This window comes from Myotis daubentonii, chromosome 5 (genome assembly GCF_963259705.1).
Source record: "Myotis daubentonii chromosome 5, mMyoDau2.1, whole genome shotgun sequence".
NCBI classification, from domain to species: domain Eukaryota; kingdom Metazoa; phylum Chordata; class Mammalia; order Chiroptera; family Vespertilionidae; genus Myotis; species Myotis daubentonii.
The window spans coordinates 74,697,260-74,722,922 of NC_081844.1; the positions used below are offsets into that span (position 1 = coordinate 74,697,260).

Below are 25,663 nucleotides of genomic sequence, written 5' to 3' on the forward strand. Positions count from 1 at the left end.
AAAATTACCAAGAACTAAGAGGGACACTATATAATAATAAAAGTTAATTCACTAAGAAGATATAATGATCTTAGGTGTTTCAGCACCTAATTATAGTGCTTTAAATCTCATGAAACAAAAACTGACAGAACTAAAAAGAATAATAGACAAATGCAAAAGAAGACTGAAGAAAAGAAGTATGACTGAAGACTTCTCAAATTTAGCAAAAGGATTCAAGAAGCTAAGTAAACTCCAAACAAAAAATACTGAAGAAATGCACAGACAGAAATATAATCCAACATCGTAAGTCAAAGACACAGAAAAACGTGACACAAAAAAACAACTTGTAATTTTTAGAGGACAGTGATACAAATGACAGCAGAGTTCTCATGACAAGCATTGAAAGCCAGAAGAATGGCTCATCATTTTAAAAATATGAAATGAAAGGATTGTCACTGTGGGAGAACGTGAAATAAGGGCATTCTTAGATGAGGGAAAACTAAGAGAATTAATAACCAAAAGAGCTACTTTAAAAGAATTGCCAAATTAAGTAATCCTGCCAGAAGGGAAATATTACTTAAAGGAAACTTGGAACATTAGTTATGAAGAAAGAGCAAAAGAAATGACAAATCTCTGGGTAAATATAATATACTCGGGGCCCAGTGCATGAATTTGTGCACCTTGAGAGGAACTGTGGGCCGCGAGGCTGCAGTGGGCACAGGACGGGTCTCGGCCCATCCTCTGCGCCACTGCCTGGCCCCTCCTGGAAAAGCCCCCGGTCTCCTGTCTGCCAGCAGCCCCGCTCCCACCGCCACCACTCCCACACCCTGATGGCGCCGGCCCCACTTGCACCTAATGACAGCGTGGAGCAATCGGGACCTGCACCAGCAGTGGGTATGAGCGCTGGGTGGGACTGTGGCATGCGGGAGCAAAGAATTTTAAGTAACAACCAGAGGCTCACCCTGATGACAGCGACCGGCCCTCCGCCTTGGTCTGGCACCCCCGCTCACCTGCTCCACCAGCCCGCCATGGTTGACGCTCACCATGTTCCACGCTCTGCTGCCTGCTGCTGATGCCTGCCATGTTCCGTGCACACCCCCTAGTGGTCAGCGCACGCCATAGCGACTGGTTGTTCCATCGTTAGGTCTATTTGCATATTAGCCTTTTATTATATAGGATAGGCCTTTTCTCATCTTGAGTATTTTAAATAGATAGTTGAAAGCAAAAATTATAACATTTTCTGATGAAATTTATTTTGTATGTATAAGAGAAAAATACAACATACATAGAGGATGGTAAAGGGATCTGATGGGGTTAAATTTTATGCATTTCACTTGAATTGGAAAAATATTGATTCTAAGTATACTTTGAAAGTTGAAGAGGTATAATGTAAAATCTATTGTAAGCAACCACTAAACAAGTACATAGAAAGGTATAGTTAACAACATACTAAATAAAATGTAATACTAAAAAATTTGAGCCCTTTTCTCTTTTTAAATGTTTTTGTCCAAAAGAACAAAAAAGAAGGGAAGGGGAAACAGAAGAAAGGGAAATGGGGTACAGACGAAGAACAGAATGGTCGACCAAAACCCCAACATACCAATAATTACATTAAATAGTAGTGGCCTAACATGCACCATTAGAAGAAAGAGAGGGACCTGAATGGATTAAAAAGGCAAAGACACAAGTCTTTGCTGTCTGCAAGAAACTCACTTTCACAATAATAGGTAGGTTAAGAGTAAAGATATGAAAAATACATGCCATGAAAAAACTCATAAAAATTAAAAACACTCAAATGGCTATGTTAATATCAGACTATTTTGATTTCAGAGCAAAGAAAATTGCCAAGTACTAAATGGGAAATTATATACTAGTACTAATAAATAGGTAAATTTACTAAGAAGATATAATGATCTTAAATGTTTCAGCACCTAATAATAGTGTTTTAAAATTCATGAAACAAGAACTGACAGAACTAAAAGAAAAAAATGGACAAATGCACAATTATATTTGGAAGATGTCAATACTCCTCTTTCAGTAATTGACAGAATTGGTCAACAAAATCTGCAAGCATATAAGAATTGTATAGCCCTGCTGTGTGAGGCTCAGTTGGTTGGGCATCATTCCATGCTCTGAAAGGTTGCCGGTTCAATTCCTGATCAGGGGACATGCTTGGGTTGTTGGCTTGATCCCCAGTAGGGAGCATGCAGGAGGCATCCGATCAATGTTTTGCTCTCACGTCAATGTTTCTATCTCCCTTTCCCTCCACTCTCTCTCTAAAAATCAATACAATTTTAAAAATTAATAACACTATTAACATTTATACACTGCTCTACCCCAAATAATAAAATCTGCAGGCTTTTTAAGCAACATGGAAATTTTCCAAGAGAGAACATTTTACAGCTTATAAAACAAACTTTTACAAATTTAAAATAATTGAAATCATATAATTTATGTCCTTGAACAGATGGAATTAGACTAGAAGTCAATTATTGAATGATAAGAAAATATTCTCCAAAATATTTGAAAATAACATATTTCTAAATAATTTTTAGGTCAATGAGGAAGTCTCAAGGAAAATTAGAAATGATTTGAACTAAAAAAAAAGAGAGAGAAAAGGCAACATATAAATTATGGGCTGCAGATAAAGCAATGCTGAGAGGAAAATTTGTAGGACTAAATGTTTTTATTAAAAAGAGGAAAGGTATGAAGTCGATACTCTATGTTTCTACCCAAATAAACTGAAAAGGAGATGAAAGCAAAACTAACAAACATGCTCATATTAAACAGAAGGAAGGGAATAATGAAGTTAAGAAATCGAATGAAGAGAAACCAAGATGGCGGCGTAGGTTAACGCAGGAGATCGCTGCCTCGAACAACCACTTCAGAGATATAACTAAAGGACAGAACGGACATCATCCAAAACCACAGGAAGGCTGGCTGAGTGGAAATTCTACAACTAGGAGGAAAGAGAATATCATACCCAGACTCAGAGGAGGCGCAGTGCTGAAGTGAAATACTCAGGTGCGGAGTGCGCGCGCGGAGCGGGCTGGTGGCGGAGGGCGCGGTTGTTGTTTTCAATCGGGAGGGAGTTTCAGACTCTGAGCTCCAGATCCGGGCGAGTCTCTGGGGAGCAAGACTCAAACGGGAGAAGCGGGACTGTCTGGCTTCGGTTGGAACTCGAAGGCAGCTTTCTCTCCGAGGTTTGCAGCCATTGCTGGGACTCTGAGAGGCAGAGCCCCTGGGGAAGGAACTGAGAGCAGCCATAACTGCTCGCTCCGGCCCTCCCTGTAGATCCCTGGGGACCCGCCCCGCCCAAGCCCTGCGCAGAACCATTTGCCAGATAGCCTCAGGCAAACGCTAGATTAGCACCGCCTTAGAGATCCAGCACAGAAGCCCTCCCACTGCAGACACAGCGGACTCTCATAGCCAGTTAGCCTGGAGGTCAAATCACCCCCGGTATTGCCGACATCAATCAAGGCTTAAAGGCAACAAGACTGCACACAAAGACCACTAGGGGGTGTACCAAGAAAGCATAAAAAATGCGGAGACAAAGAAACAGGACAAAACTGTCAATGGAGGATATTGAGTTCAGAACCACACTTTTAAGGTCTCTTGAGAACTGTCTAGAAGCTGCCGATAAACTTAGTAAGGCCCTCGAAAAGACTGGTGAGACCGCCGATAAATGTTGTGAGATCCTCAAGAAATCTAATGAGACCCTCGATGTTATATTGGGGAACCAACTAGAAATTAAGCATACACGGACTGAAATAACGAATATTATACAGACTCCCGACAGCAGACCAGAGGAGCGCAAGAATCAAGTCAATGATTTGAAATGCGAGGAAGCAAAAAACACCCAATGGGAAAAGCAAAATGAAAAAAGAATCCAAAAATGCGAGAATAGTGTAAGGAGCCTCTGGGACAGCTTCAAGCGCACCAACATCAGAATTATAGGGGTGCCAGAAGATGAGAGAGACCAAGATATTGAAAACCTATTTGAAGAAATAATGACAGAAAACTTCCCCCACCTGGTGAAAGAAATGGACTTACAGGTCCAAGAAGCACGGAGAACCCCAAACAAAAGGAATCCAAAGAGGACCACACCAAGACACATCATAATTAAAATGCCAAGAGCAAAAGACATAGAGAGAATCTTAAAAGCAGCAAGAGAAAGAAACTCAGTTACCTACAAGGGAATACCCATACGACTGTCAGCTGATTTCTCAACAGAAACTTTGCAGGCCAGAAGGGAATGGCAAGAAATATTCAAAGTGATGAATGCCAAGAACCTACAACCACGATTACTTTATCCAGCAAAGCTATCATTCAGAATTGAAGGTCAGATAAAGAGCTTCACAGATAAGGAAAAGCTAAAGGAGTTCATCACCACCAAAGCAGGATTATATGAAATGCTGAAAGGTATCCTTTAAGAAGAGGAAGAGGAAGAAAAAGGTAAAGATACAAATTATGAACAACAAATATGCATCTATCAACAAGTGAATCTAAGAATCAAGTGAATAAATAATCTGATGAACAGAATGAACTGGTGATTATAATAGAATCAGGAACATAGAAAGGGAATGGACTGACTATTCTTGGGGGGGAAAGGGGTGTGGTAGATTCGGGAAGAGACTGGACAAAAATCGTGCACCTATGGATGAGGACAGTGGGTGGGGAGTGAGGGCGGAGGGTGGGGCGGGAACTGAGAGGAGGGGAGTTATGGGGGGAAAAAAGAGGAACAAATGTAATAATCTGAACAATAAAGATTAAAAAAAAAAGAAATCGAATGAAGTGGAAACAGAAAAACAATAGTGAAAATCAATGGAAGCAAACCCGATTTTTTGAAAATGTTGGTAAAATTTTAAATTGGACTCATTTTATGAGGCCAGCATTACCCTAATATTAAAACCAAACCAAGAAGTACAAGGGGGGAAAAAACAAACAAACTCCAGTCAAATGTTCCTAATGAACATACATTATTAGCAAATTGAACCAAGATATAAGAATATTAACAGTCCGGTGCATGAAATTTGTGCATGGGTAGGGTCCTTAGGCCTGGCCTGCAGTCAGGGCTGATCTTCCCCAGCTGCCTGCAGCCGGCCCCACCCCCCGCAGCCACCGCCAGTCACCCTGTGTGTGGGGCGTCTGGCGGGGTGGTTGGGGCCCCACTGCCACCCGTGTCTGCCGCCACCCAACCCGGTTCCCTGTCCCTGTCCCCCATCATGCGATTGGAGCCTGCCAGCCAGGGGGAGGGACTGAGAGGTTGGCTGTTCCCGCCCACTCGTCGGCCCTGCCTCCCACCACCACCACCACCACCAGTCGCCCTCTGTGTGTGGTGACTGGTAGGGTAATCGGGGTCCTGGCACTGCCTGCATCTGCTGCCACCCCCCCTCCCCCGGTTCCCCGTTCCCCATTGGGCGATTAGAGCCTGCCGGCTGTGAGGAGGGACTGAAAGGTTGGCTGGCAGGCCCTGATTGTCCAATCGGGGCCTGCGAGCTGGGGGCAGCTCCTGTGGTGAGCATCTCTCCCCTGGTGGTCAGTGCGCATCATAGCTGACCGGTTGTTCTGCTGTCCGGTCAATTTGCATATTATCCATATATATATATATATATATATATATATATATATATATATATGATGGGGCTTGTGTCAATATTTAAAAATCAGTCTGTGTAATTAAACATATTTAAAGTCTAAATAAGAGAGACGTGATTATGTCAACTGCTGCAAAAAGAGCATGTGACAAAATTCAACATCCAGTCACAATAAGAACTCTCAGGAACGTAAGAATAAGGGAACGGCCTTTTAATCTGATAAAGAGTGGCTACAAAAAAGGAAAGATTTACATCATATGTAACAGTGAAAGAATGAATGTTTTCCCATTCAGACTGGAACCAGGCAAGGCTGTTCACTCTTTTGTTTTAGAATTTCCAAATGGAAGGCTATTTCTTTGTTGTCCCCTTTCCCCTTTATCCTTGTTTATATTCTATCTACCCGTTCTTCAGAACCTTGATTAAACTCCACCTTTGGACTTCCTACATTGTCACTCTACCATGCTTGAACTTGGCGGACTTCAGTGTACTTTCCTTATAACTTGCCTTCCTTCACTCACTCCCTTTCTAATCTCTTTGTGGTCAACGATCATGCTCGATGCTCTGTGTACTCAACACAGTGATTGAGGACGTACTCAATCACAGTGACTGAACATCCCAGATTCGGAAATAAACTGTGTATTTCCGAATAGAAATGAGTTCCTGATTAGAAAATAACATCTTTCCTATGGTTTACAATAAAAGCAAGTTCAAATTTATCTGGTTTAATTCTTGGCTGCTGGTGTGTATCTTGGTAGGCACTGGCCAGAACATACACCAGACACTTTATGTTTCTATTTTGGCAAGACAAGTTGCAGGGACAGGACTTGGAAACATAATTCTTAAGGAATTACTATGAAAAGTGGTTGTTCTCAAGATATTTCTTTTCTTAAGATCTTTTATTGTTAAATATTGATTTTAATTATAGAATTTTCTTTATATTAGAAAAGTGTTAAAGGTGCTATTAAACACCATATGAATATTAAAAAGTGCAGAGCATATCCTTGCGAAACAAAAACCTTCTTAAATTAGAGAACTCCCTGAGGTCTTCCTTACAGTTTTGAGAGTTGTTATTATAAGCGTCTGGAAGTCTAGCTCTGTGTTCACCACACACACAATGTTGTCAGTGAACAATAAGACTTTTAAATACGTCACCTCCCTTAACCCTTGAAGAATTTTGTCATAAGGGATGGTTACCTCATTTTACAAATAAGAAAGTTAAATTTAACATGTAGTGGCTACCATGTTTCAGACATGTCAACATGTACTTGCATATGTTATCTAAATTAGTATTCCAAGGACAAATCATTTCCAATTTTACTGTTGGCAAAACTGTGGCTTAGAAACCAGAACTAATTTTTCTATGGTCACAAAGCTAAAAATTGAGCCTGGGACTCAAACCCTAGAATATTTGACACAAGAGCATCGATTCTTAAAATTTTCCTTGCATTTTGCCTTTTTTACACTTAATATAGAAAGCAGATCATGAAAAATTGTTATTGAATTCCAATCAGGATTTTAGAAAGTGTCTCATTCTTTCGGAGAAATTTTTAACAAATTTATTATGAACTACCTCTGCATATAGACCTCAAAAACTGGAATCTTAAAAATGCATCTAGAGTTGAAATCACTTGTCCCTAAGTAAACATTTTATTTAATACATTATGTCAAATATAATATTTTGAATATTAGTAGTTGACATGTAAGAACATCCAGATATTCATAGTTGTCCCTGAACTTGACATACAATGGTATCTAAATTTCAAATGGTATGTAGTGTTAATGTATTCATGATATATCAAAACCACAATAATGTACATTGGAGGCTGGCTTAATTTGAACTCTCCAAGGATTTGAGAGTTTAATTTCTAAAACCATCCAATAAGCTGGTAGTTTGTGTTTGTCTCTTATTTTTCATCAGTTTACTAGGGAATAATGAGCTTTTGCCAATTTCCTTTCACATTTATTTTATTCGTTTATTTTTCCTCTTTACTATTCCTTTCTTCTATTTTCTTAAGCTTTGACTCTCTCTTCTTTTCCTAGCTCCTGGAAGGAAGTTTAACCATTGATTCTCAGTCTTTTTGTATTTTCTAATAGATGCTGTGAATTTTTGTAAGTACTGTTGTTTCGGCCCACATTTGATGTGTTCTATTTTTATTATGATCATGTTTAAGTACTTTCTAATTCCCATTATAATTCCTTCTTTTACTTGTGGATGAATATCATCCCAAGTCTAGGCAGTTTGGGTTTCTCTAGTTATCTTTTTAGTTCTTGATTTCTTAATTATTTCCTTTGTGGCCTGTGAACATACTTTGGATGATTTTCACTTTTGAAATTTATTTTTTTTTCCACTTCTCAGTATATGGTCAGTTTTTATAAGTGTATTATATAGTACAATAAAAAGAAAACAGTATGGAGAATTCTCAAAAATTTATGAATGGAATTACAATATGATCCAGCCATTCCTCTTCTGGGAATTTATCGAAAGAACACTAGTTCAAAAATATATATGTACAGTCATATTCATTACATCGTTATTTATAGTAGTCATTGAAGCAACCTAAGTGTCCATAGATAGATGAATGGATAAAGAAGACATCACACACACACACACACACACACACACACACACACACACACACACACACGCAGGAATACAACTCAGCCATAAAAAAAATGATATCTTGCCATTTGTGACAGATTGGATAGACCCTGAGAGTCTTATGGTAAGCGAAATAAGTCAGACATAGGAAGACAGTGATTTCACTCATCTGTGGAATCCAGAAAAACAAACAAAGAAACAAGCAAAAGAACAACAAACTCATAGATACAGAGAACAGATTGGTGGTTACCAGAACATAAGGCAGTTGGGAGAAGAGCTAAATGGGTGAAGGGATCAATTGTATGGTGATGGATAACAACTAGACTTTTGGTGGTGATCATGTTGTAGTGTACACACACGTATGTCAAATTATAAAGTACACCTGAAATGTATATAATGTTATAAATTAATTTTATCTTAATAAAAACATAAATTTTGTTGTTGGGTGAAATATTCTAGTATGTCAGGTAAGACATAGTTGCTATTTTTTTGTTCAGATCTTTAGGTCCTTAGTGAAATTTTTATGGTTATTCTATCAGGCATTAAAAGAGACATGTTAAAGCCTTTAGGTTCAATTCTGGATTTGTCTATTTTTCTTCTTAATTCTATTTATTTTTGCTTTATATATTTTTAGGCTTAGTTAATGTGCAAATACAGATGTAGAATTGTGATATCTTGTTGGAGTGACCCCTTTATCACAAAAATATTCCTCTTTACCTCTCTTTATGCTGTGGCTTAAATTCAATTTGTCTAGTTTTATGTATTTGCAATATATTGTCACCCTTGCTCTGTTTTGGTTAATATTTGAATATTATATATTTTTCTATTCTTTTCCTATTATTTCTCTATGTCCTTATACTTAGTGTTGTTTCTTCTAAGCAGAATAGAGTTGGGGTTTATGTGTTTTTTTTTAAAATCCAGTTCTATAATCTTAGTTCTGATTTAGCAGTCTTTTTTATTTAATGAAAGTTTTGGTATGAAATGCTGTTTCTTATTTGACATTATCTCATGTTTTTCTCCTTTCTTGCATTTTTAAATAGATAAATCCAATATTTGTATGCCACTTTCTTTCTAAATGGTTGTTGGTTAAGTGTTATGTTACTGTTCTTTTGCAATTATATTACACAAGGGCCCAGTGCACAAATTTGTGCACCTTGAAAAGAACTGTGGGCTGCGAGGCCGCAGTGGGCGCCGGGGCGGGTCTCGGCCCATCCTCTGTGCCTCCACCCGGCCCCTCCCGCCATGGCCCCCAGTCCCCTGTCTGTCAGCAGCCCTGCTCCTGCTGGCCCTGCTTGCACCCACTGATGGCACAGGGCTATTGGGGCCGGCGCCAGCAGCGGGTGCAAGTGGGACTGGTTCCATCAGCGGGTGCGAGCGGTGGCTGCTGCCCTGATTGTCCCTCAGGAGCAGGGGGAGGTGGAAAAGCCTTCAGGGACATTCAGGGCTGGCAGCTGCTGCTTGCACCTGCTGATGGCGCCGAGTGATCGGGACCGGCACAAGTGGCAGCTCCAGCACCAGCTGCAGGTGCGAATGGGTCCGGCGCTGGCAGTGGGTACGAGTGGCAGCTCTGGTGCCAGCAGCGGGTGCAAGTGGGGCTGCCACTGGCAGCAGGTGCGACCACCGGGTGGGACCGTGGCACGTGGGAGCAAAGAATTTTCAGTAACTACCAGAGGCTCACCCTGATGGCAGTGCCAGTGCCCTGACTTGGTCTGGCGCCCTCGCTCTCCTGCTCCACCATCCCGCGGCAGCCGGCGCCCGCCATGTTCCGCGCATGCCCCCCGGTGGTCAGCGCACGTCATAGTGACCGGTTGTTCGGTTGTTCTGCCGTTTGGTCTATTTGCATATTAGCCTTTTATTATATAGGATGTTATGACTTTTATCCTTCACCACTCTCCTGGTATTACTAGAACTTGTGAACTCTTGAACTCGATTTATCCCCCACAGTAAATGGTCACATGTATTTTAGTTGACTATATTTTAAATTTTAAGACATTGGAATTAGTGTTTTATATATTCAATATTTGTTTATAGTTACCCATTTACTTACCCTGTTTGGTGTTCTTATCTCCTCCTTCATCTCCATGTTTTAGTCTGGGATTTTTCCTTCTGCTTGAAGAAATTTCTTTCACATTTCTTTATACCAGTATTTTGATATCATGAAGAAGGGTTTCTTTCTCCAATTTACAAAAAGATGCATTTGGATTGTGGTGACACAGTGAATGTGGATTTGAAGTTCCCTATTTTTATGTTAAAATGTCTTTATTTCATTATAATTTTTCTCTAGTGTTTATGTCAGTGGCTTTCCTCGCACCGTGGACCACTTTCTTCACTTGGTTTGTAATTTTTATTTGTGGCTCATCTTCAGGGTGAATATTCTGTTTGCTGGGATGATATAGTATGTCATAATTGTGATATTTCATTTGTTTTTTACTGAACTACCAACGTTTTCTCCAGTGTATGATCAAGTTGTACATTATAGTCATGGCTTAGTATTTGTGTATGGATCTCATTTCCTTACTCACTAATACCCATCCCTGCAGATATTTTGAAACACACCCGTTATTTAATAAGACTGGTATCTTATCTGACACCCAGGTTGTGACATCAGTCACTCATGATCTTAAGACTCCATATTTTGAGTCTTAAGCTTTATTTTTATACTTGGGAATTCTTTTTCTTCAATGTTACTATGCATTAAAATTTTTGTATATTACACAAAAGGATGCTCAGTCCACCATGATGAAGGAACACATAAATAACATTTTAATGTGTATAAAATATTCTGCACTATTTGACTACAGAAATTCACTGTACTGTTTATTAAACTAATGTTTCTTTTTGTTAGAAGTCACATTTCTCTTAATATTCATAGAGACTGTACTGTTAAGAATGTTATAGATTTGTCAAACATTTAGAAGAAACTGGAAGCCTGTTTTTAAAATATATAACTACATGATAGTAAACTCATAACTTGTATAATTGTACTTTTATATTACTAGATCATCATCTTGTATTTTAATGGAACAGAGACAGATAATTAACAAACTAGTGAGGCAAGTTATTTTAAAATATGTTTAAAATCCAAATTGAATGTAATCATGTAAATGGTTTTCATATTGTCTGGGCACCATCATTAATAATTCTATATATTTTTTCAAATTAGTGGATGAAATTCTTCAAAATTGCCATTTAAAGGTCCTGCATTGAATCACATCTTACATTAATCTTTGTTTCAGAAGATTTAATCTATGTAATTCCTTTAACACACTCTTAATCGAGAATGTGCTAAATACAGTGTTGATGCAGAGATGCATTACGTGGCTTGCACCTTTGAAGAACCTAAGCTACTCCTCTCTGGGTGACATCAACTCTCTTAAGCATCTCCTCACCCTTTTTCCTGTTCAGTCTATTGTTCAGAAATCACCCACACCCCCAGTTTCCACTGCCTTTCCCTGGCTGTTCTCTGCCCATTCTGTGATAACAACAAGCTGTTTTCTTTCTTTTTTAGAATATATTTTTATTGATTTCAGAGAGGAAAGGAGAGGGAGCGAGAGATAGAAACATCAATGATGAGAGAGAATAATTGATTGGCTGCCTCCTGCATGCCTCACCCTGGGAAGCAAGCCTGCAACCCATGCATGTGCTCTGACCGAGAATTGAACCTGGACCTCCTGGTTCTTAGGTCAACGTTGAGCCACAGTGTCTGGGCCTGTTCTCTTTTATAAAAGCACTTCGATTTTTCTATATCAGATGTCTCTTTTTATTCTCCCATAATATCCTATGTGCATCTGTATGTCTTGATCACAGTTTAGAATGAGTACTGTTTTGGCTCATGCTTCTGAAGACATGATTAGCATGTATTCATCTTTGTACCTTCGGCACCTGTCCCCTATTACATTACTTGTTCCGTTAGGTCTCAAGTAATAGTAGAACTCAGAGATAAATAACTCATACTGTGCAGTCATAGGATACTAGTAAATAACTTACCTAGGACTGTGCTAGGAGAGCAAGGATTTTAAACTCAAGTAGTCTAGCTAGTGGTTAAAAGCAACAGTTCTGGACCTGGATGACTGACTGACTTTCGTTAGGATACATCCATCTGATCACATAAAAACTCTGATTTCCCAATTAGTCCATTATTGTAACATGCACCCTGCATGGTTTTAGGGGTTTGATCATCGTGATCAGGCATATCATAGCATGTCCTAGGATAGTGCACTAGTTTTCAAATGAGAGATCTTGTACACTCCTGCATGACTTGATTAATTTTTAGGTGAGAAATTCAAGGCTATTTTGATTTCCTGTATATTTCCAGGTTTTTTTTATATTTAAAAAGGGTCTGTATTACATCTATCTTTAAATAACAGCTATATTGAATCCTTTCTTCTTCTAACCTCTACCCTTTATTATAATAGGAAACATGTGGGTTTTGGAAAGGGACTGAAAAGCATGGGCTTTTAAACAGAATAATGCAAGTCATTTAAATTAGTCATGGTTACACTCATTCTCCATAATTTTGAAGTCAAAGAAAGTCTTGGTATGCCAAATGTAAGAACAATGAAGTTAAAATTTATCAGAGTCTTAAAGATTCAGACTTAACAGTCCCATAAAAGAAGAATAACGGTAGAGGGTCATTTTTGATTGTTAAATTACACCCTGGTCTCTAAGAGATTTTATTAGTATTCACATTTCATCGACATACTGTCACATTTATATCTTTAATTTTGTCATTAATAAACTATTTATAGATATTTACATAAATGTGAAAAATGGGTAAAGAGGAGGAAAATTACCTATAATCTCTCCACCTAATATAATTTCTATTAGCTAGTTAGCATATTTTTGTAATCTTTTTGTTCTCTTAAAATGTGATGGTATAGTTTTTAATACATAGTTGTAATCATACTCCTATGTCAATATGTACTCATCATTTTTGAATTTATTATTTTATATAAATTCACGTTTTATAGTATAAATATATATCTTACATATTATAAATTATAACCTTTATCAGCATAATATTTTACATGGCCACACAATAGTCACTGACTTCCATAACCTGTTGAGGAATCTAGGGCCCCCAGAGAGGTCACTGTGCATTCTTTCTCTTCTCCTTTATCACAGGCTAATGCCAGGCAGATACCAAAGTTGTAAATCTGTTGCATTCGTCTTCCATTCTTCTTGCTTCCTACTCCTACAAAATCTCTCCTGTCCGCAGATGAAAGCTCTTCATGTGAAGCAGAAGCTGTTGAGTTTTGTAATCTTATCCCTCACTGTCACTGAGATTAATCTCACTGATTCTCGCCCCTGTCCTATGGATGCTGGCCACCGTTTCCACCTTCCTGAGTTCATTGTGATCATGTTCATGTAATCAGTCCACTCAACACTACTTAATAACTCTTTGACCCCAATATTGATGATCTCTACTTCTACCCTTCTTTACTCTCGTGGCAATACCTAATTATGTCATGAAACTTCACCTCTGAAATCCTCAACCTCTAAATCCCACCCTCTTATCGCAATCTTCAATACTTTTTTGGAAAGTGTCTGTTCTTTTTCAGTGTTCATTGATGTATTCATTCTCCTGACAACGGGATTCTATTCTCCAAATCATCAGGCTCCATTTGACCTTACTTCTTAACTTATCTAGCATAGGGCATACAAGTTCTATTCCTTTTTCCCCGTTCAGTTTTACTGCCAACTCTTACATCCTTTGATTCTTCCTTTACAACTGATCTACAAAACCTCAATGCAAATTTAATCCAAATATTACTCTTCTCTGTTTCAGCCAATAGGTTGGATATTCACAACTGGATATATTAGTGTTACTCTCTAGGCTCATGCCCTTCACTACCAGCTGAATCATCTTTTTTCTCATCAATTTACATTAAGTTTTCCACTAGCACTTAATCAGCTGTCTTTCCCATTTCTCTCAGTTGTTATGCTAAGCTTTTGTTTCTTTTCCAAAAAATACTATTCAACTCCCATCCACTTTTGACCCATGCATCAGACAATGTCCCCTGTTTTTCACTGAGACATACAAGAATATCATAAAGTAATTTTCTTAACAAGCTATATCTAAGAAAGTCCTACAGCAATCATACTCTATTGTGAAACTGTAAACATTTGTATTTAAGTCAGCAGGAAAAACAAGGAGCTCAATATCATAGATATATTTTACCAGTATGTTGGAAATCCTAGCCAATGTAGTAAAATTACAGAAAAATATTGTGTGTGTGTGTGTGTGTGTGTGTGTGTGTGTGTGTACTTTATACTGCACTAGAGGCCTGGTGCACAGATTCGTGTTCTAGTGGGGTCCCTCAGCTTGGCCTGTGGGGATCGGACCGAAACTGGCCCCCCGACATCCCTTGAGGGGTCCTGATTGTGAGAGGGTGCAGGCCAGGCTGAGGGACCCCACTGGTGCACTATTGAGGCCGGGGAGGGACCATAGGAGGGCTCCAGGGTGTGTCTGGCCCATCTTGCCCAGTCCCGATCAGCTGGACCCCAGCAGCAAGCTAACCTACCGGTTGAAGCATCTGTCCCCTGGTGGTCAGTGCATGTCATAGCGACCGGTTGAACGGTAGAATGGTTGGACACTTGGCATATTAAGCTTTTATTATATAGGATATGGTGATGATATTTAGTTGTGGTGAAATATATAAGCATCCTAAGGGAAATTTTGTACCAAATTGTGGTTATTGGCATGCTAATTACAGTTTAGCTTAATTTAGTACGTCTGTAGGAATTTTAAGCTCAAACTACATCTTTAAAAAATTTTTTAAAGCTCATAGGAATTTTAATATTCTATTGATAAGGAGATACTTTATTTTTACCTTCCTTTTCTCCCTCCCTCCTTTCTTTCTTCTTTTCTTCACTTATGACACAAGTTCAATTAGTTCCTAAATCTTCATTTTCCACTTTTTGTTGTATCAATAAGTACATGACTTAGCTCTCTTAAAATTCACATTATGTTTAAGAATTTTTAAAGGCTTTTATTTCATTTGTTGTTTAATGGAATTAAATAAAGAATATGTTTTTCTCTTCCTTCTCTTCTCACTTCCCCAACCCCTCCCCATTTAACACTACCTCCATCTTTCCTTCTTACTTTATCTTGATTTAACTCTGGAGTACCTTTAATTGCCTTAAATAAGCAAAATGAACTAGTAGGGCTTATCATCTGTCCATTTATCCATTATCCATCCATCCACCTATACATTCATAAGGAAGTAACTTAATCTATTTGTAGATTTAAAATTTCTATAAAATCTATTTTTACTTGTAAATATTTAGAGAAAAAACACATCTATATGTATATTTAATCTCAGTTGTTTGTGTAGTTATATTTTTAAAATAATATGTTTATACTATATCTCATTTAAAGAATATATCTCATTTTCCTGATAGGCTAGTGAATACCAGGCCTTCACATTCTGTATGAAGGTTTTGAATGAGTAGTAGAAGATTTTAAATATATTTTTATTTAATCTCCATTTTCAACCCTCCAGCAGTGCCTCTCCTCAAACCTGTGTGCCTCAGATCTTGAGCCTCTGTGAGCCTCTGTGGAGTTCTACCTCCTCATAAACTCCTTCTCTCCTGCCATTTGGCTGTGGCTTCACTAAATCTATTCATATTCGTCCATGAGTTTTCTATTTTTTCCCCCCAAAATGGGCAAGTTGATTTATTCTTTTATTTAAATTTAATTATTTCTTACCATTATATTTTAAGTTTCTGCAAGGAGGAGAAAACTCACAAGCAGCCAGCTAACCATCTTTAACTAGAGGCAACTCTGCTCTAGATTGTTATCAGAAGCAAAATACATGTTGACTGATAGATTAAATCAAAGTTGGGTTCAAACACTCATTCTAACATATTTAGTAGTCATGTGATATTTAGGAAATCATTTTGCCTGTTCAGGCCTTTATAATTTTATAATAAGATTAAATGTGTTTTATAAGGATATGAGAATTAGAGAATATACAGTGAATTCAATAAAGCTAGATATTATTTTAATAATTTTTGTTAAATAATTTTGTGACAATGTAGTAAAATTTACATTTAGAATATTTCAGTCCCTTGTGTTAAACGATATTTATTCAGGGATATATCTGTGTTGGTAAAATAGCACATACATCTTTGAAAAAGAGTTATGATTTCAGATATTATCATCTTTACTGATAATTTAAACCAAAAGATCAAATATCTTGCCAGAGGTTTTATCTTAAATTATATTTCAGTATTATACACTCTTCAGTTGGATCATCTTATTAGCCAAGAAATTTTTGAGGAAACATTATAAATTTTCCAAATATCACAGATAGTTTTTAAAAAATATATATTTTTATTGATTTCAGAGAGGAAGGGAGAGAGAGAGAGAGAGAGAGAGAGAGAGAAACATCAATGATGAGATAGAATCATTGATTGGCTGCCTCCTGCATGCCCCCTGCTGGTGATCGAGCCTGCAACTCGGGCATGTGACCTTGACCTGAGTGGAACCCAGGACCCTTCAGTCCCCAGGCTGACGCTCTATCCACTGAGCCAAACCGGCTAGGGCCACAGATAGTTTTTGTCATATTAATTAAAATGGTATTCCACAATATTAAATTTCAAAATGTATTAACTCAAAATATAAATGTAAGTACAAGAATATCCTATATGTAGTTTATTTTATTTTAGGATATTTCTTTGAGACTAGGTTCTTCACAAGAATTGAAAAATATTTAACATAACCGTTGTTTTTTTGTTTACATTTCTAAGTTGCAACTGTTCGTTTATCTTAAATTACAATGAAAAGTGGTCATTATAAATGTATTTTTATAGTATGCCTTTTGAGAATTGGATAATTGATTAAATCATCAGTTTATGAGTGACTTATACATATGCATTTCCTCCTAAAATTCCACTTATAAAGGCTAGATATTATATTTTAATGTTGACATTTTTTTGTTTCTTCACTTTTTGTTTCTTCTATTAGTACCTAGCATAAGTATTTGCATTTTAATTCTGAAATATCATTAATGTTTGTGTTTTCTAGGTATAGCTTATTTGAGTGGAATGTGTAGTGAAAAGAGGAAATGTATTATTGCTGAAGACAATGGTCTAAATCTTGCATTTACAATTGCTCATGAAATGGGTCACAAGTAAGTAAAAATTCTGGCTATGGTAGCAGAACTTTACAATTTGAGTTATTGAGTTACTTGCATACATTTTTCTTTGTTTTTTTAATCCTCACCTGAGGATACGTTTTTATTGATTTGAGAGAGCGAGGAAGGTAGAGAGAGAAACATTGATGTGAGAGTGATACACCAATCGGTTGCTTCCTGTATGCACCAACTGGGTATTTAACCCACAACCTGGGTATGTGCTCTGATGGGAAATTGAGCCACCTGGCCAGGGAGCATATATATATTTTTTTCTTTGGGCTCAAGCTTTTAAAAAATCGGAAACAAGAAGAGGTGGAGAAGACCTTCTAAATTTAGAAAGTGTCTTTTGAATATTGTAACCATTCCTGATAGGTTGAATAACATTTTATTACATTATTAAAATGCGCATCAGGACAGTAATTACATGGCATATGATTGGTTTCACTACACATTTTCAAATGAAATAAACATTGCAATAATCATGGCACTACAAAGCTGTGTATTATTTAAAAGTCTAAGTAAAACACTTTGAACAAGTTTAAATATTTTTAGTTTATAATGGTACCAATATTTATTATTGCCCGACACAGAGTAAAGGAATTAATCTTCATGGTTTAGGGATAATGTATTTGAAAGAGAATTAAACTGGATACATAATTAACATGTAACAACATTAACTATGTCTCAGACAGAATCTAAGCATTTGACATCAATTAGTTCATTTAAAACGAATAAAAAGAAAGCATCTCATTTTACAGATAATATTAGTAATAGCAATAAAGAATTATTAATAGGAACACTTATATAGCACTGACTATGTGCCAGGCACATTTCTGTGTGCTCTAGGGAAGTTAATTTACCTTTTCAAAGTCATAAAAACAGTAAGTGTTGGAGGAAGGATTTGAACTCAAGTCATCTAACGCAGGCCATACTATTGTGAATTTCTTTGTTATCTGTTTGCTACTTTTGGGCCCTAAATCACTCATCAGTAAAAGGGGGATAACATCTGTGTCATGAGGTCTATGCACATATTTACAGGCAGTATATTCAGTATACAGACTGAAAGTTGATTGTTGGCTTTCCTACACGGTCACAGCATCAGCAGTACAAATGAAAAGTATTTTAATTGGACTCAGATTTAGTGAGGTCCTTCTCAGGGAGGTAGGTGATCATTATGGCGGCTTATTTGGTCAAAGACATATTTAGTTTGGCTGATGGTGTTTATAAAAGTGAATCAGTTGCCAGCATTAAAAAGTATAAATTTGACATAAAAAAATTGAAATTCCAGACTTGGCAACACTAGACCCACAGTCCCATATGGCAGCCATTCCTTGGAGCTGAGTAGCGTCTGTACCCCGCAGACTGGGCCCATCTTTCCTACTCATCGCAGGCTATAGCACTCTCCTATCAGATGTCCGGCTCACTTCATTTTCATTATGTGCCTGGACTATATAGACAATGAAGTAAAGTTATGTTTGATTGATGTAAGAAAGCTTAGAAGACAACTTATATAGGATATAACAGTGTTTGATTTAAAAAACAAACAAACACCTTTTTAATCAGGTAAATGAAGTATAGGAAAATAATCAAGACATAATTATACAGCTCAGTGAATTATCAAAAATTGAATATACCTGTGTGCTTATAACCTAGTCCAAGACATTATCAATGATGATCAATTTTTGATGTGACTATTTAAATGTGTAGATATGCTTTGAGTGTTCAGTTGAGTGCTCTAGAATGCAAGTTTATTATTCAGAAAAGAAAAAAAAAGGAGATAGACTTTAATATGCAGTGCAATAACCTCATTCAGTATTGCATCCCACATATGATAGGATTTAGAATTTTAATTCCAAAACAGTTTTTATAATTTAAAGATATTTTAGTTTAATCGTACCAAGAAAAACCATGTGCATCATTAGAATGTAAATATTGAGAATAATGTTTAAAGGCAAGAAAAAAGTTATCATTAAAAAATTTTAAGACAATAAATGCAAATTAATCATAAATATAATTCTTATAAATTAAAGGCATGTTTCTGAATAATTATAATTTTCACTATTAAGCCATGCATTAACAGCTTGATATACAAGCAATCTGAATACATTTTTATACCACAGATGTTAAATGATTTTGTCAAGTACCCTGAATAGTAGGTTTACTTTCAAAAGTTATTTTACTTTTTAAAAACAGATATGTAAAATTACTTTATTCACTCGATGTTGTAATCTTAAATGTATTAAAGGAACCAGCCACAATACATGTTACTTTATTAACATGTAAGGCTTGGTCAAGAACCTACAGCTACTTAAACACAAAACTAAATGATATGATTTAAGGAAAGGCCACTTCAACTTTATGTAGTAGAAACATTGCTTTATGACCAGGAACTCAGGTTGGAATGGCTAAAATGGTAGTAAAATATTATTTTACTTGACTTTTATAGAACTGTACCCAAAATCAATAGAGATGTGCCAAAGGTATGTGTAATGCTTGATGGATTAAGACCAGGACATGTGATATATGTTGAGCTACTTCATTGCTAAAAGTTCTCCTTACTAGGAAGCGGGTATTTGTCTTTAAGTAGAGATTAGTGCTTTTTTAAAATATGTTTTTGTTGATTTTTAGAGAGCGAGGAAGGGAGAGGGATAGAGAGATAGAAACATCAACGAGAGAGAAAGATTGATTGGCTGCCTCCTGAATGCCCCCCCCCCCCCCCCCCCCCAGGGATCGAGCCAGCAACCCAGGCATGTGCTTTGACCGGGAATTACACCCATGACATCTTGTTTCATGGGTTGACCCTCTGCCACTGAGCCACACTGGCTGGGCGAGACTAGTGCTTTCTTGATGCTAGATATTAGGAGACAATAGCAGTGAGACTAATGGTATCTTTATAAAGAAATAAACAGGAGGGAGTTCATCTACATAAATTCAATGTAAGACATAATGCACAATGAAAGAAAAATGTGGGTGAAAGCACCGAATTCTAGACCACCAGGGAGGGTAAAGGGCAAAGGGGGTCAAACATATGGTGATAGAAGAAGACTTGACTTTGGGTGGTCAGCACACAGTGCAATATACAGGTCATGTATCATAGAAATGTACATTTGAAACCTGTGTAATCTTATTAACCAACTAGAGGCCAGTTGCATGAAATTCATGCACGAGTAGGCCTTCCTTCCCCCGGCTGCTGGCACTGGCTTCCCTCTGGCATCCGGGACCTGGGATTCCATCCGGGCGCCGGTAGGCACCCGGGACCCAGGCTTCCCTCGCAGCCCTGGCTTCGTCTGGAAGGTCGTCTGGTCTAATTAGCATATTATACTTTTATTATTATAGATGTCACCCCAATAAATTTAATTTAAAAAGTATTTAAAAAATGGAAAAAAAAGAAAGGAGAATGTTAATATATATATATTATATATCCTCTCCAAAAGGAAAAAAAAAATATATATCCTCTCAAATAGGAAAAGTTTCCATAGATGTTAGATCATTATATCTATGAATCCTGTGTATACACCCACACAAACATATCAATTGAGCTCTTTTGTTTTATTTTTTAAAATATATTTTTATTGATTTCAGAGAAGAAGGGAGCAGGAGGGAGATAGAAACATCAGTGATTGGAGAGAATCATTGATTGGCTGCCTCCTGCTACACAACCCCTGCTGGGGATGGAGCCCACATCTTGGGCATGTGCCTTGACCAGGACTCAAACCACCATCTTCTGGTTTCCTGGTTCAAAAGTGGATGCTCAACCACTGATCCATGCCGGCCGGGCGAGCTCTTTTGATTTAGAAAGATGCCAGTATTGAATATTGAAAAAAACAATTTTATCTATCTTCTATCATCTATCTATCTATCTATCTATCTATCTATCTATCTATCTATCTATCATTTATCTATCTATCTATCTATCTATCTATCTATCATCTACCTACCTACCTATCATTTATCTATCATCTATTTTTGAAGAGAAAAAAGATAACTAAATACTTATGGCATTAGTCAGAAAATGGGAAAAATGTAGGGCTCTTTTAATTAGAGGTGTAATTAAGAGTTAATTCCTTAAGTAAAACGGTTAAATTCTTGGTTTCTTTCTTTTAGAATTTCTTTCCCTTTTTGTTTTTTGTTTTGTTATTATTTCTTCCCCTCTAGTTCCCTATATGGATCAGAAAAATGGATCATATAATTCTGCATCCATAATTTTAAAATGGCAGAATGATTCCATTTAAACTTGTCAATTCAAGGATACCTTTATAATCACACATGAAATATTTCTAAATTGATTGTTTGTTGCCTTGAATTGCATTTCTAGAAATTCCCAGAGCAACACCATATATAGCTGGGAAAATCAATATGGGAAAAATCAATATGGGCCACCAAGGGGTAAGAATTTGAGTTATCAAAGAAAACAAAAAAATCCTTCTTTTACTATTTCAAAGGAATCTTAAATAATGTCAGCAAAAATGTATCAAATTTTTCTCTTTGGAATTTATCAATTTAAAATACCTTGTATGAAGTTATATTAAAAATGTAAGTTAGAATCATAGCAACAGAAGAGAAATAAGTGATTTTTGTGGTTGTTAACCCTCACTTGAGGATATTTTCCGTTGATTTTTCTAGACAAAGTGAAATGGGGAGGGAGAGATAGAGGGAGAGATGTGAGAAAGACACATCGAGTGGTTGCCTCCCGCAAGCACCCTGGCTTGGGCAGGGGGTTGAGGTGCATGCCCTTGACTGGAATGGAACTGGAGATATTTCAGTCCGTGGTCCAATGCTCTATGCACTGAACCAAACTGGCTAGGGCAGAAATAAATGATTTTTACCAATGTTTTATGTTTCCCTTTCAAAATTATTTTTCTTTTTAAACAATAGGTTTGGGAAGTGATAATTTTTCTTGGAACCCAAAATTTCAAGAATGTGATATTTTATTTGGTATTGAGTGTTTTTATACTTATGAAATAGGAATGAGATCTTCATTAATTTACTGTGATAAGGACTAAAACTTTTTTTATACATTAAAATATTCATGAATTTGACAGGGTTTGTTGAGTGCATACATATACACACTCACTACATTGTATATATTTTATATGATCTTGATGAGCAGCAATTTGTTGGAGAAAGAAATTTTCCTTTGATTTTAAGCCACAATTTGTTATTAATACATTAATTGCAGTTAGTTGGATTATGGTGTTGGAGGAGAAGGTCCCCAAGATCACCCTGAGGTTCCATGATTTACTGAAGGACTCACAAAACTCAGCAAATCAGTTTAACTCATAATTATGGTTTATTATAGCGAAAAGATGTAGATACAGATCAGCAAAGGAAAAAGGCACGGGGCAGGGTCCGGGAGACACCTGGCACAAGCTTCTGCCTGCCCTTGCCCACTGCACTTACACAGACAGCGCTAAACGCTCCCAACCACAATGTGTGAAAACGCACAGAGGATTGCCGACCGGAGAAGCCAACCTGAGCTGGTACCTAGGGTTTTACTGGAGTTTGGTCATGTAGGCCTGGCTGACCACCCACAAGGCAGGCCTTCAGTCTCCATCCGCCTCAGAGGTCAAGTTGGCTCAAGTCCTCCCCTCACGTGACATTGCTTGTATAAACTAACCACATAAACAAAGATACTCCTACCAGGCAGGATATCCAGAAGCTTAAAGGCTACCTCGCAGGGCCAAGCAAGGACCAGACCTTTCTTTGGAATGTGGAGGCTTTGGACCACCCAAACTCGTGGAGTTAACTCTTTACCGCACATTTACACAATAATTTTGAGGTCTTAAAATATATTTGTTAGGTTGTTAAAGGCTATCTAGCAAAAATAATGTCTCCTGCTATCAGCAGGCATTGCACTAAATACTGGGTGTCCTTACCTAATCCAATCTCATGAAAATCTTGAGCTAAGTATTGTTATTGTCTTTTTACAGATGAGGAAACTGAAGTTAATAGAGATTAATTTTTTAGCATTTCTTGTTTGATATGAAGGACATACTTTTTGATCAAATATATTCTTAAGATTTCCTCTTAGTTAATTTAATCTTGTTTTTTTAATGTTTTTGACCAATAGATATTTTTAGTAGTCAAATCCCATATTTTCTTTTATTATTTCTTCTATAGCTTTTTGCAATTAGAAGGGCTTCCTCATTATAAAATTAGGGGAACACATTTTTGTCCAGTTGTTTTATAGTTTCTTCTCTCTCCTTTCCTTCTAGCCATTTAAAATCTGGAATTTACCATAGTGTATGTAGTGAAGTTCTTGCCATTAAATTTTATTTTCTCAGTAATTGCTCAGTAAATGACCTTGCTATTCAAAATATGGTTGTGATGTGATAAGGAGCTGTGCCAGAATACAGGTGGTATATTTCCGTAAAAAAGAGTTCACCTAGTGGCAGCCAGGGCACAGACCACACTCTGAGTAACCCTGTCACATAACACATTAACTCTAAGCCAGTGTTGCATAGGAAGTCACATTTGAGTTGCTAAAGAGTAATTAATCCCCAGTCAGGGCATGTACAGGAGGCAACTGATCTATGTTTCTCTCTCGCATCAATGTAAATGTTTCTTTCTCTCTCTCTCGCTCTCTCTCTCTTTCTCTCAAATTAGTTTTAAAAAAGCATATCTTTGGATGAAGAAAATATAACAACAAATTAAATAAGAAAATCTGAGAACATAAAGCTCTATGATTAAAGAAATTGAATCAGCACTTTCCCAAAGAAAACACCGGATTTAGACATAGGAATCGGTTTAGAGATAAATAATACTGATATTAATCTAATTTTTCTAGAAAATGACAGAACATTCCCCAACTCATTATTTGAGGCTAGTATTAATGTAATATAGAAATTAGAAAAGGACAATTATGAGGAGGAAAATTACAGCAGTTTTTATCTGAAAATGATATAGAAATGTCAAGAAGGCCTTTTCAAATAAAATAGCAATGTATTAATAAACAAAGGTAATATAAGGGACCAGCGTTGCCTTTTATATCAGGATAACAAAAGTCACATATTTATTATTTTAAAATCTTAATCCCCACACTAAAAGATTAAAGGTAAAAACTACACCATCTCAGTAGATACAGAAAAAGTCCAATAAAATAAAATTTACTCATATATTTACCAAAGTTAATGGGGAACATCATTCTTAATGGTGAAATATTAGAAATTGCTTTTACAAAGTTAAGAAAAAAACAAGGGTCTCACTATACCTGCTTCTGTTATGTATTGGGGGTCCAAAGAAATACAGCATGACAGAAAAAATAAAAAGTGTAGGATGAGAGTGGAAGACAAAGGTATTTTAATTTGCAAATGATATGATTGCCTACATAAAAACATGATAGAATGTACAAGTAAAGTATAGAATTAATTGATAAGTTTAGTAAGATTATTGGATAGAAGATAAATATACAAAAATTAAATGTCAGAACAAAAATCCAAAATATCACTTTAAAAAAGGATATTATTTACTCTAGTAAATAGAAAACACAAAGTACTTAGGAATAAATCCAATAAAATATAGGAAACTCTATTCCCCTATTGAAATGCATTAAATTATCCCTGGCTGGTATGGCTCAGTTGATTGAGCATGATCCCATACACTGAAAGGTCATGGGTTCGATTCCTGGTCAGGGCATCTACCTAGGTTTCAGGCTCAGCCCCCGTTACAGGCACCTCATTGATGTTTCTCTCTCTCTCTCTCTCTCTCTCTCTCTCTCTCTCTCTCTCTCTCTCTCCTCTCCTCCCTCCCTCTCCCTCTCCTTTCCTCTCTAAAATCAATAAAAGTATATTTTTAAAAAACTTAAAAAATGACTTGAGGTTCCTGGAAACTTGAGGTTCCTGGAAATTGCAATAAATATACCATCGCAGCTTTTCTTATGGAAGTTGGCAAAGTATTTCCAAAATTTATATATAGATGCAAATTGCCCTCAAATAGCCAAAATATTATTGGAAAAGGAATAGATGAAGATGGAGGCAAAGACAGAGGAAGACGGGGAGGAGAATCATCTGTGGATCTTGGACTATTATGGAGATCAAGGACTATTATGAAACTATGGTGGTTAAGACATTTCGACATTTATGCAGATAGAGAGTTAGAGCAAAAGAATAAAATGCCGAGTGTGAATAGGGTTAGTGTTATATATGGAAACCTGAGGGCTAACCGTGGTGCCACTGCAGACCAGTAGAGGTAGCTGACTAATCAGATATATGTGATGTTGCACCTGGTTTTCCACATGTATAAAAATGAAATTAAATACCTTCTTCATATCATTCCTAAAAATCAACCTCAGGTAAAATAAAGAGTGTTAAGTCACAGTTAACACTTTTAAGAGAAAACATCTGAGACTA

At 36.9% G+C, this 25,663-nt stretch overlaps 1 protein-coding gene across 1 annotated transcript in view; it reads left to right on the forward strand.

Annotated features, from left to right (window-relative positions):
* The window catches only part of ADAMTS19 (ADAM metallopeptidase with thrombospondin type 1 motif 19), a 216,734-nt gene that overhangs the window by 77,248 nt on the left and 113,823 nt on the right, over nucleotides 1-25,663 (forward strand). The window contains exon 8 of the mRNA XM_059695332.1: nucleotides 17,207-17,312. Within this exon, the coding sequence (XP_059551315.1) occupies nucleotides 17,207-17,312 (106 nt within the window). The remainder of the gene's footprint in view (nucleotides 1-17,206; nucleotides 17,313-25,663) is intronic.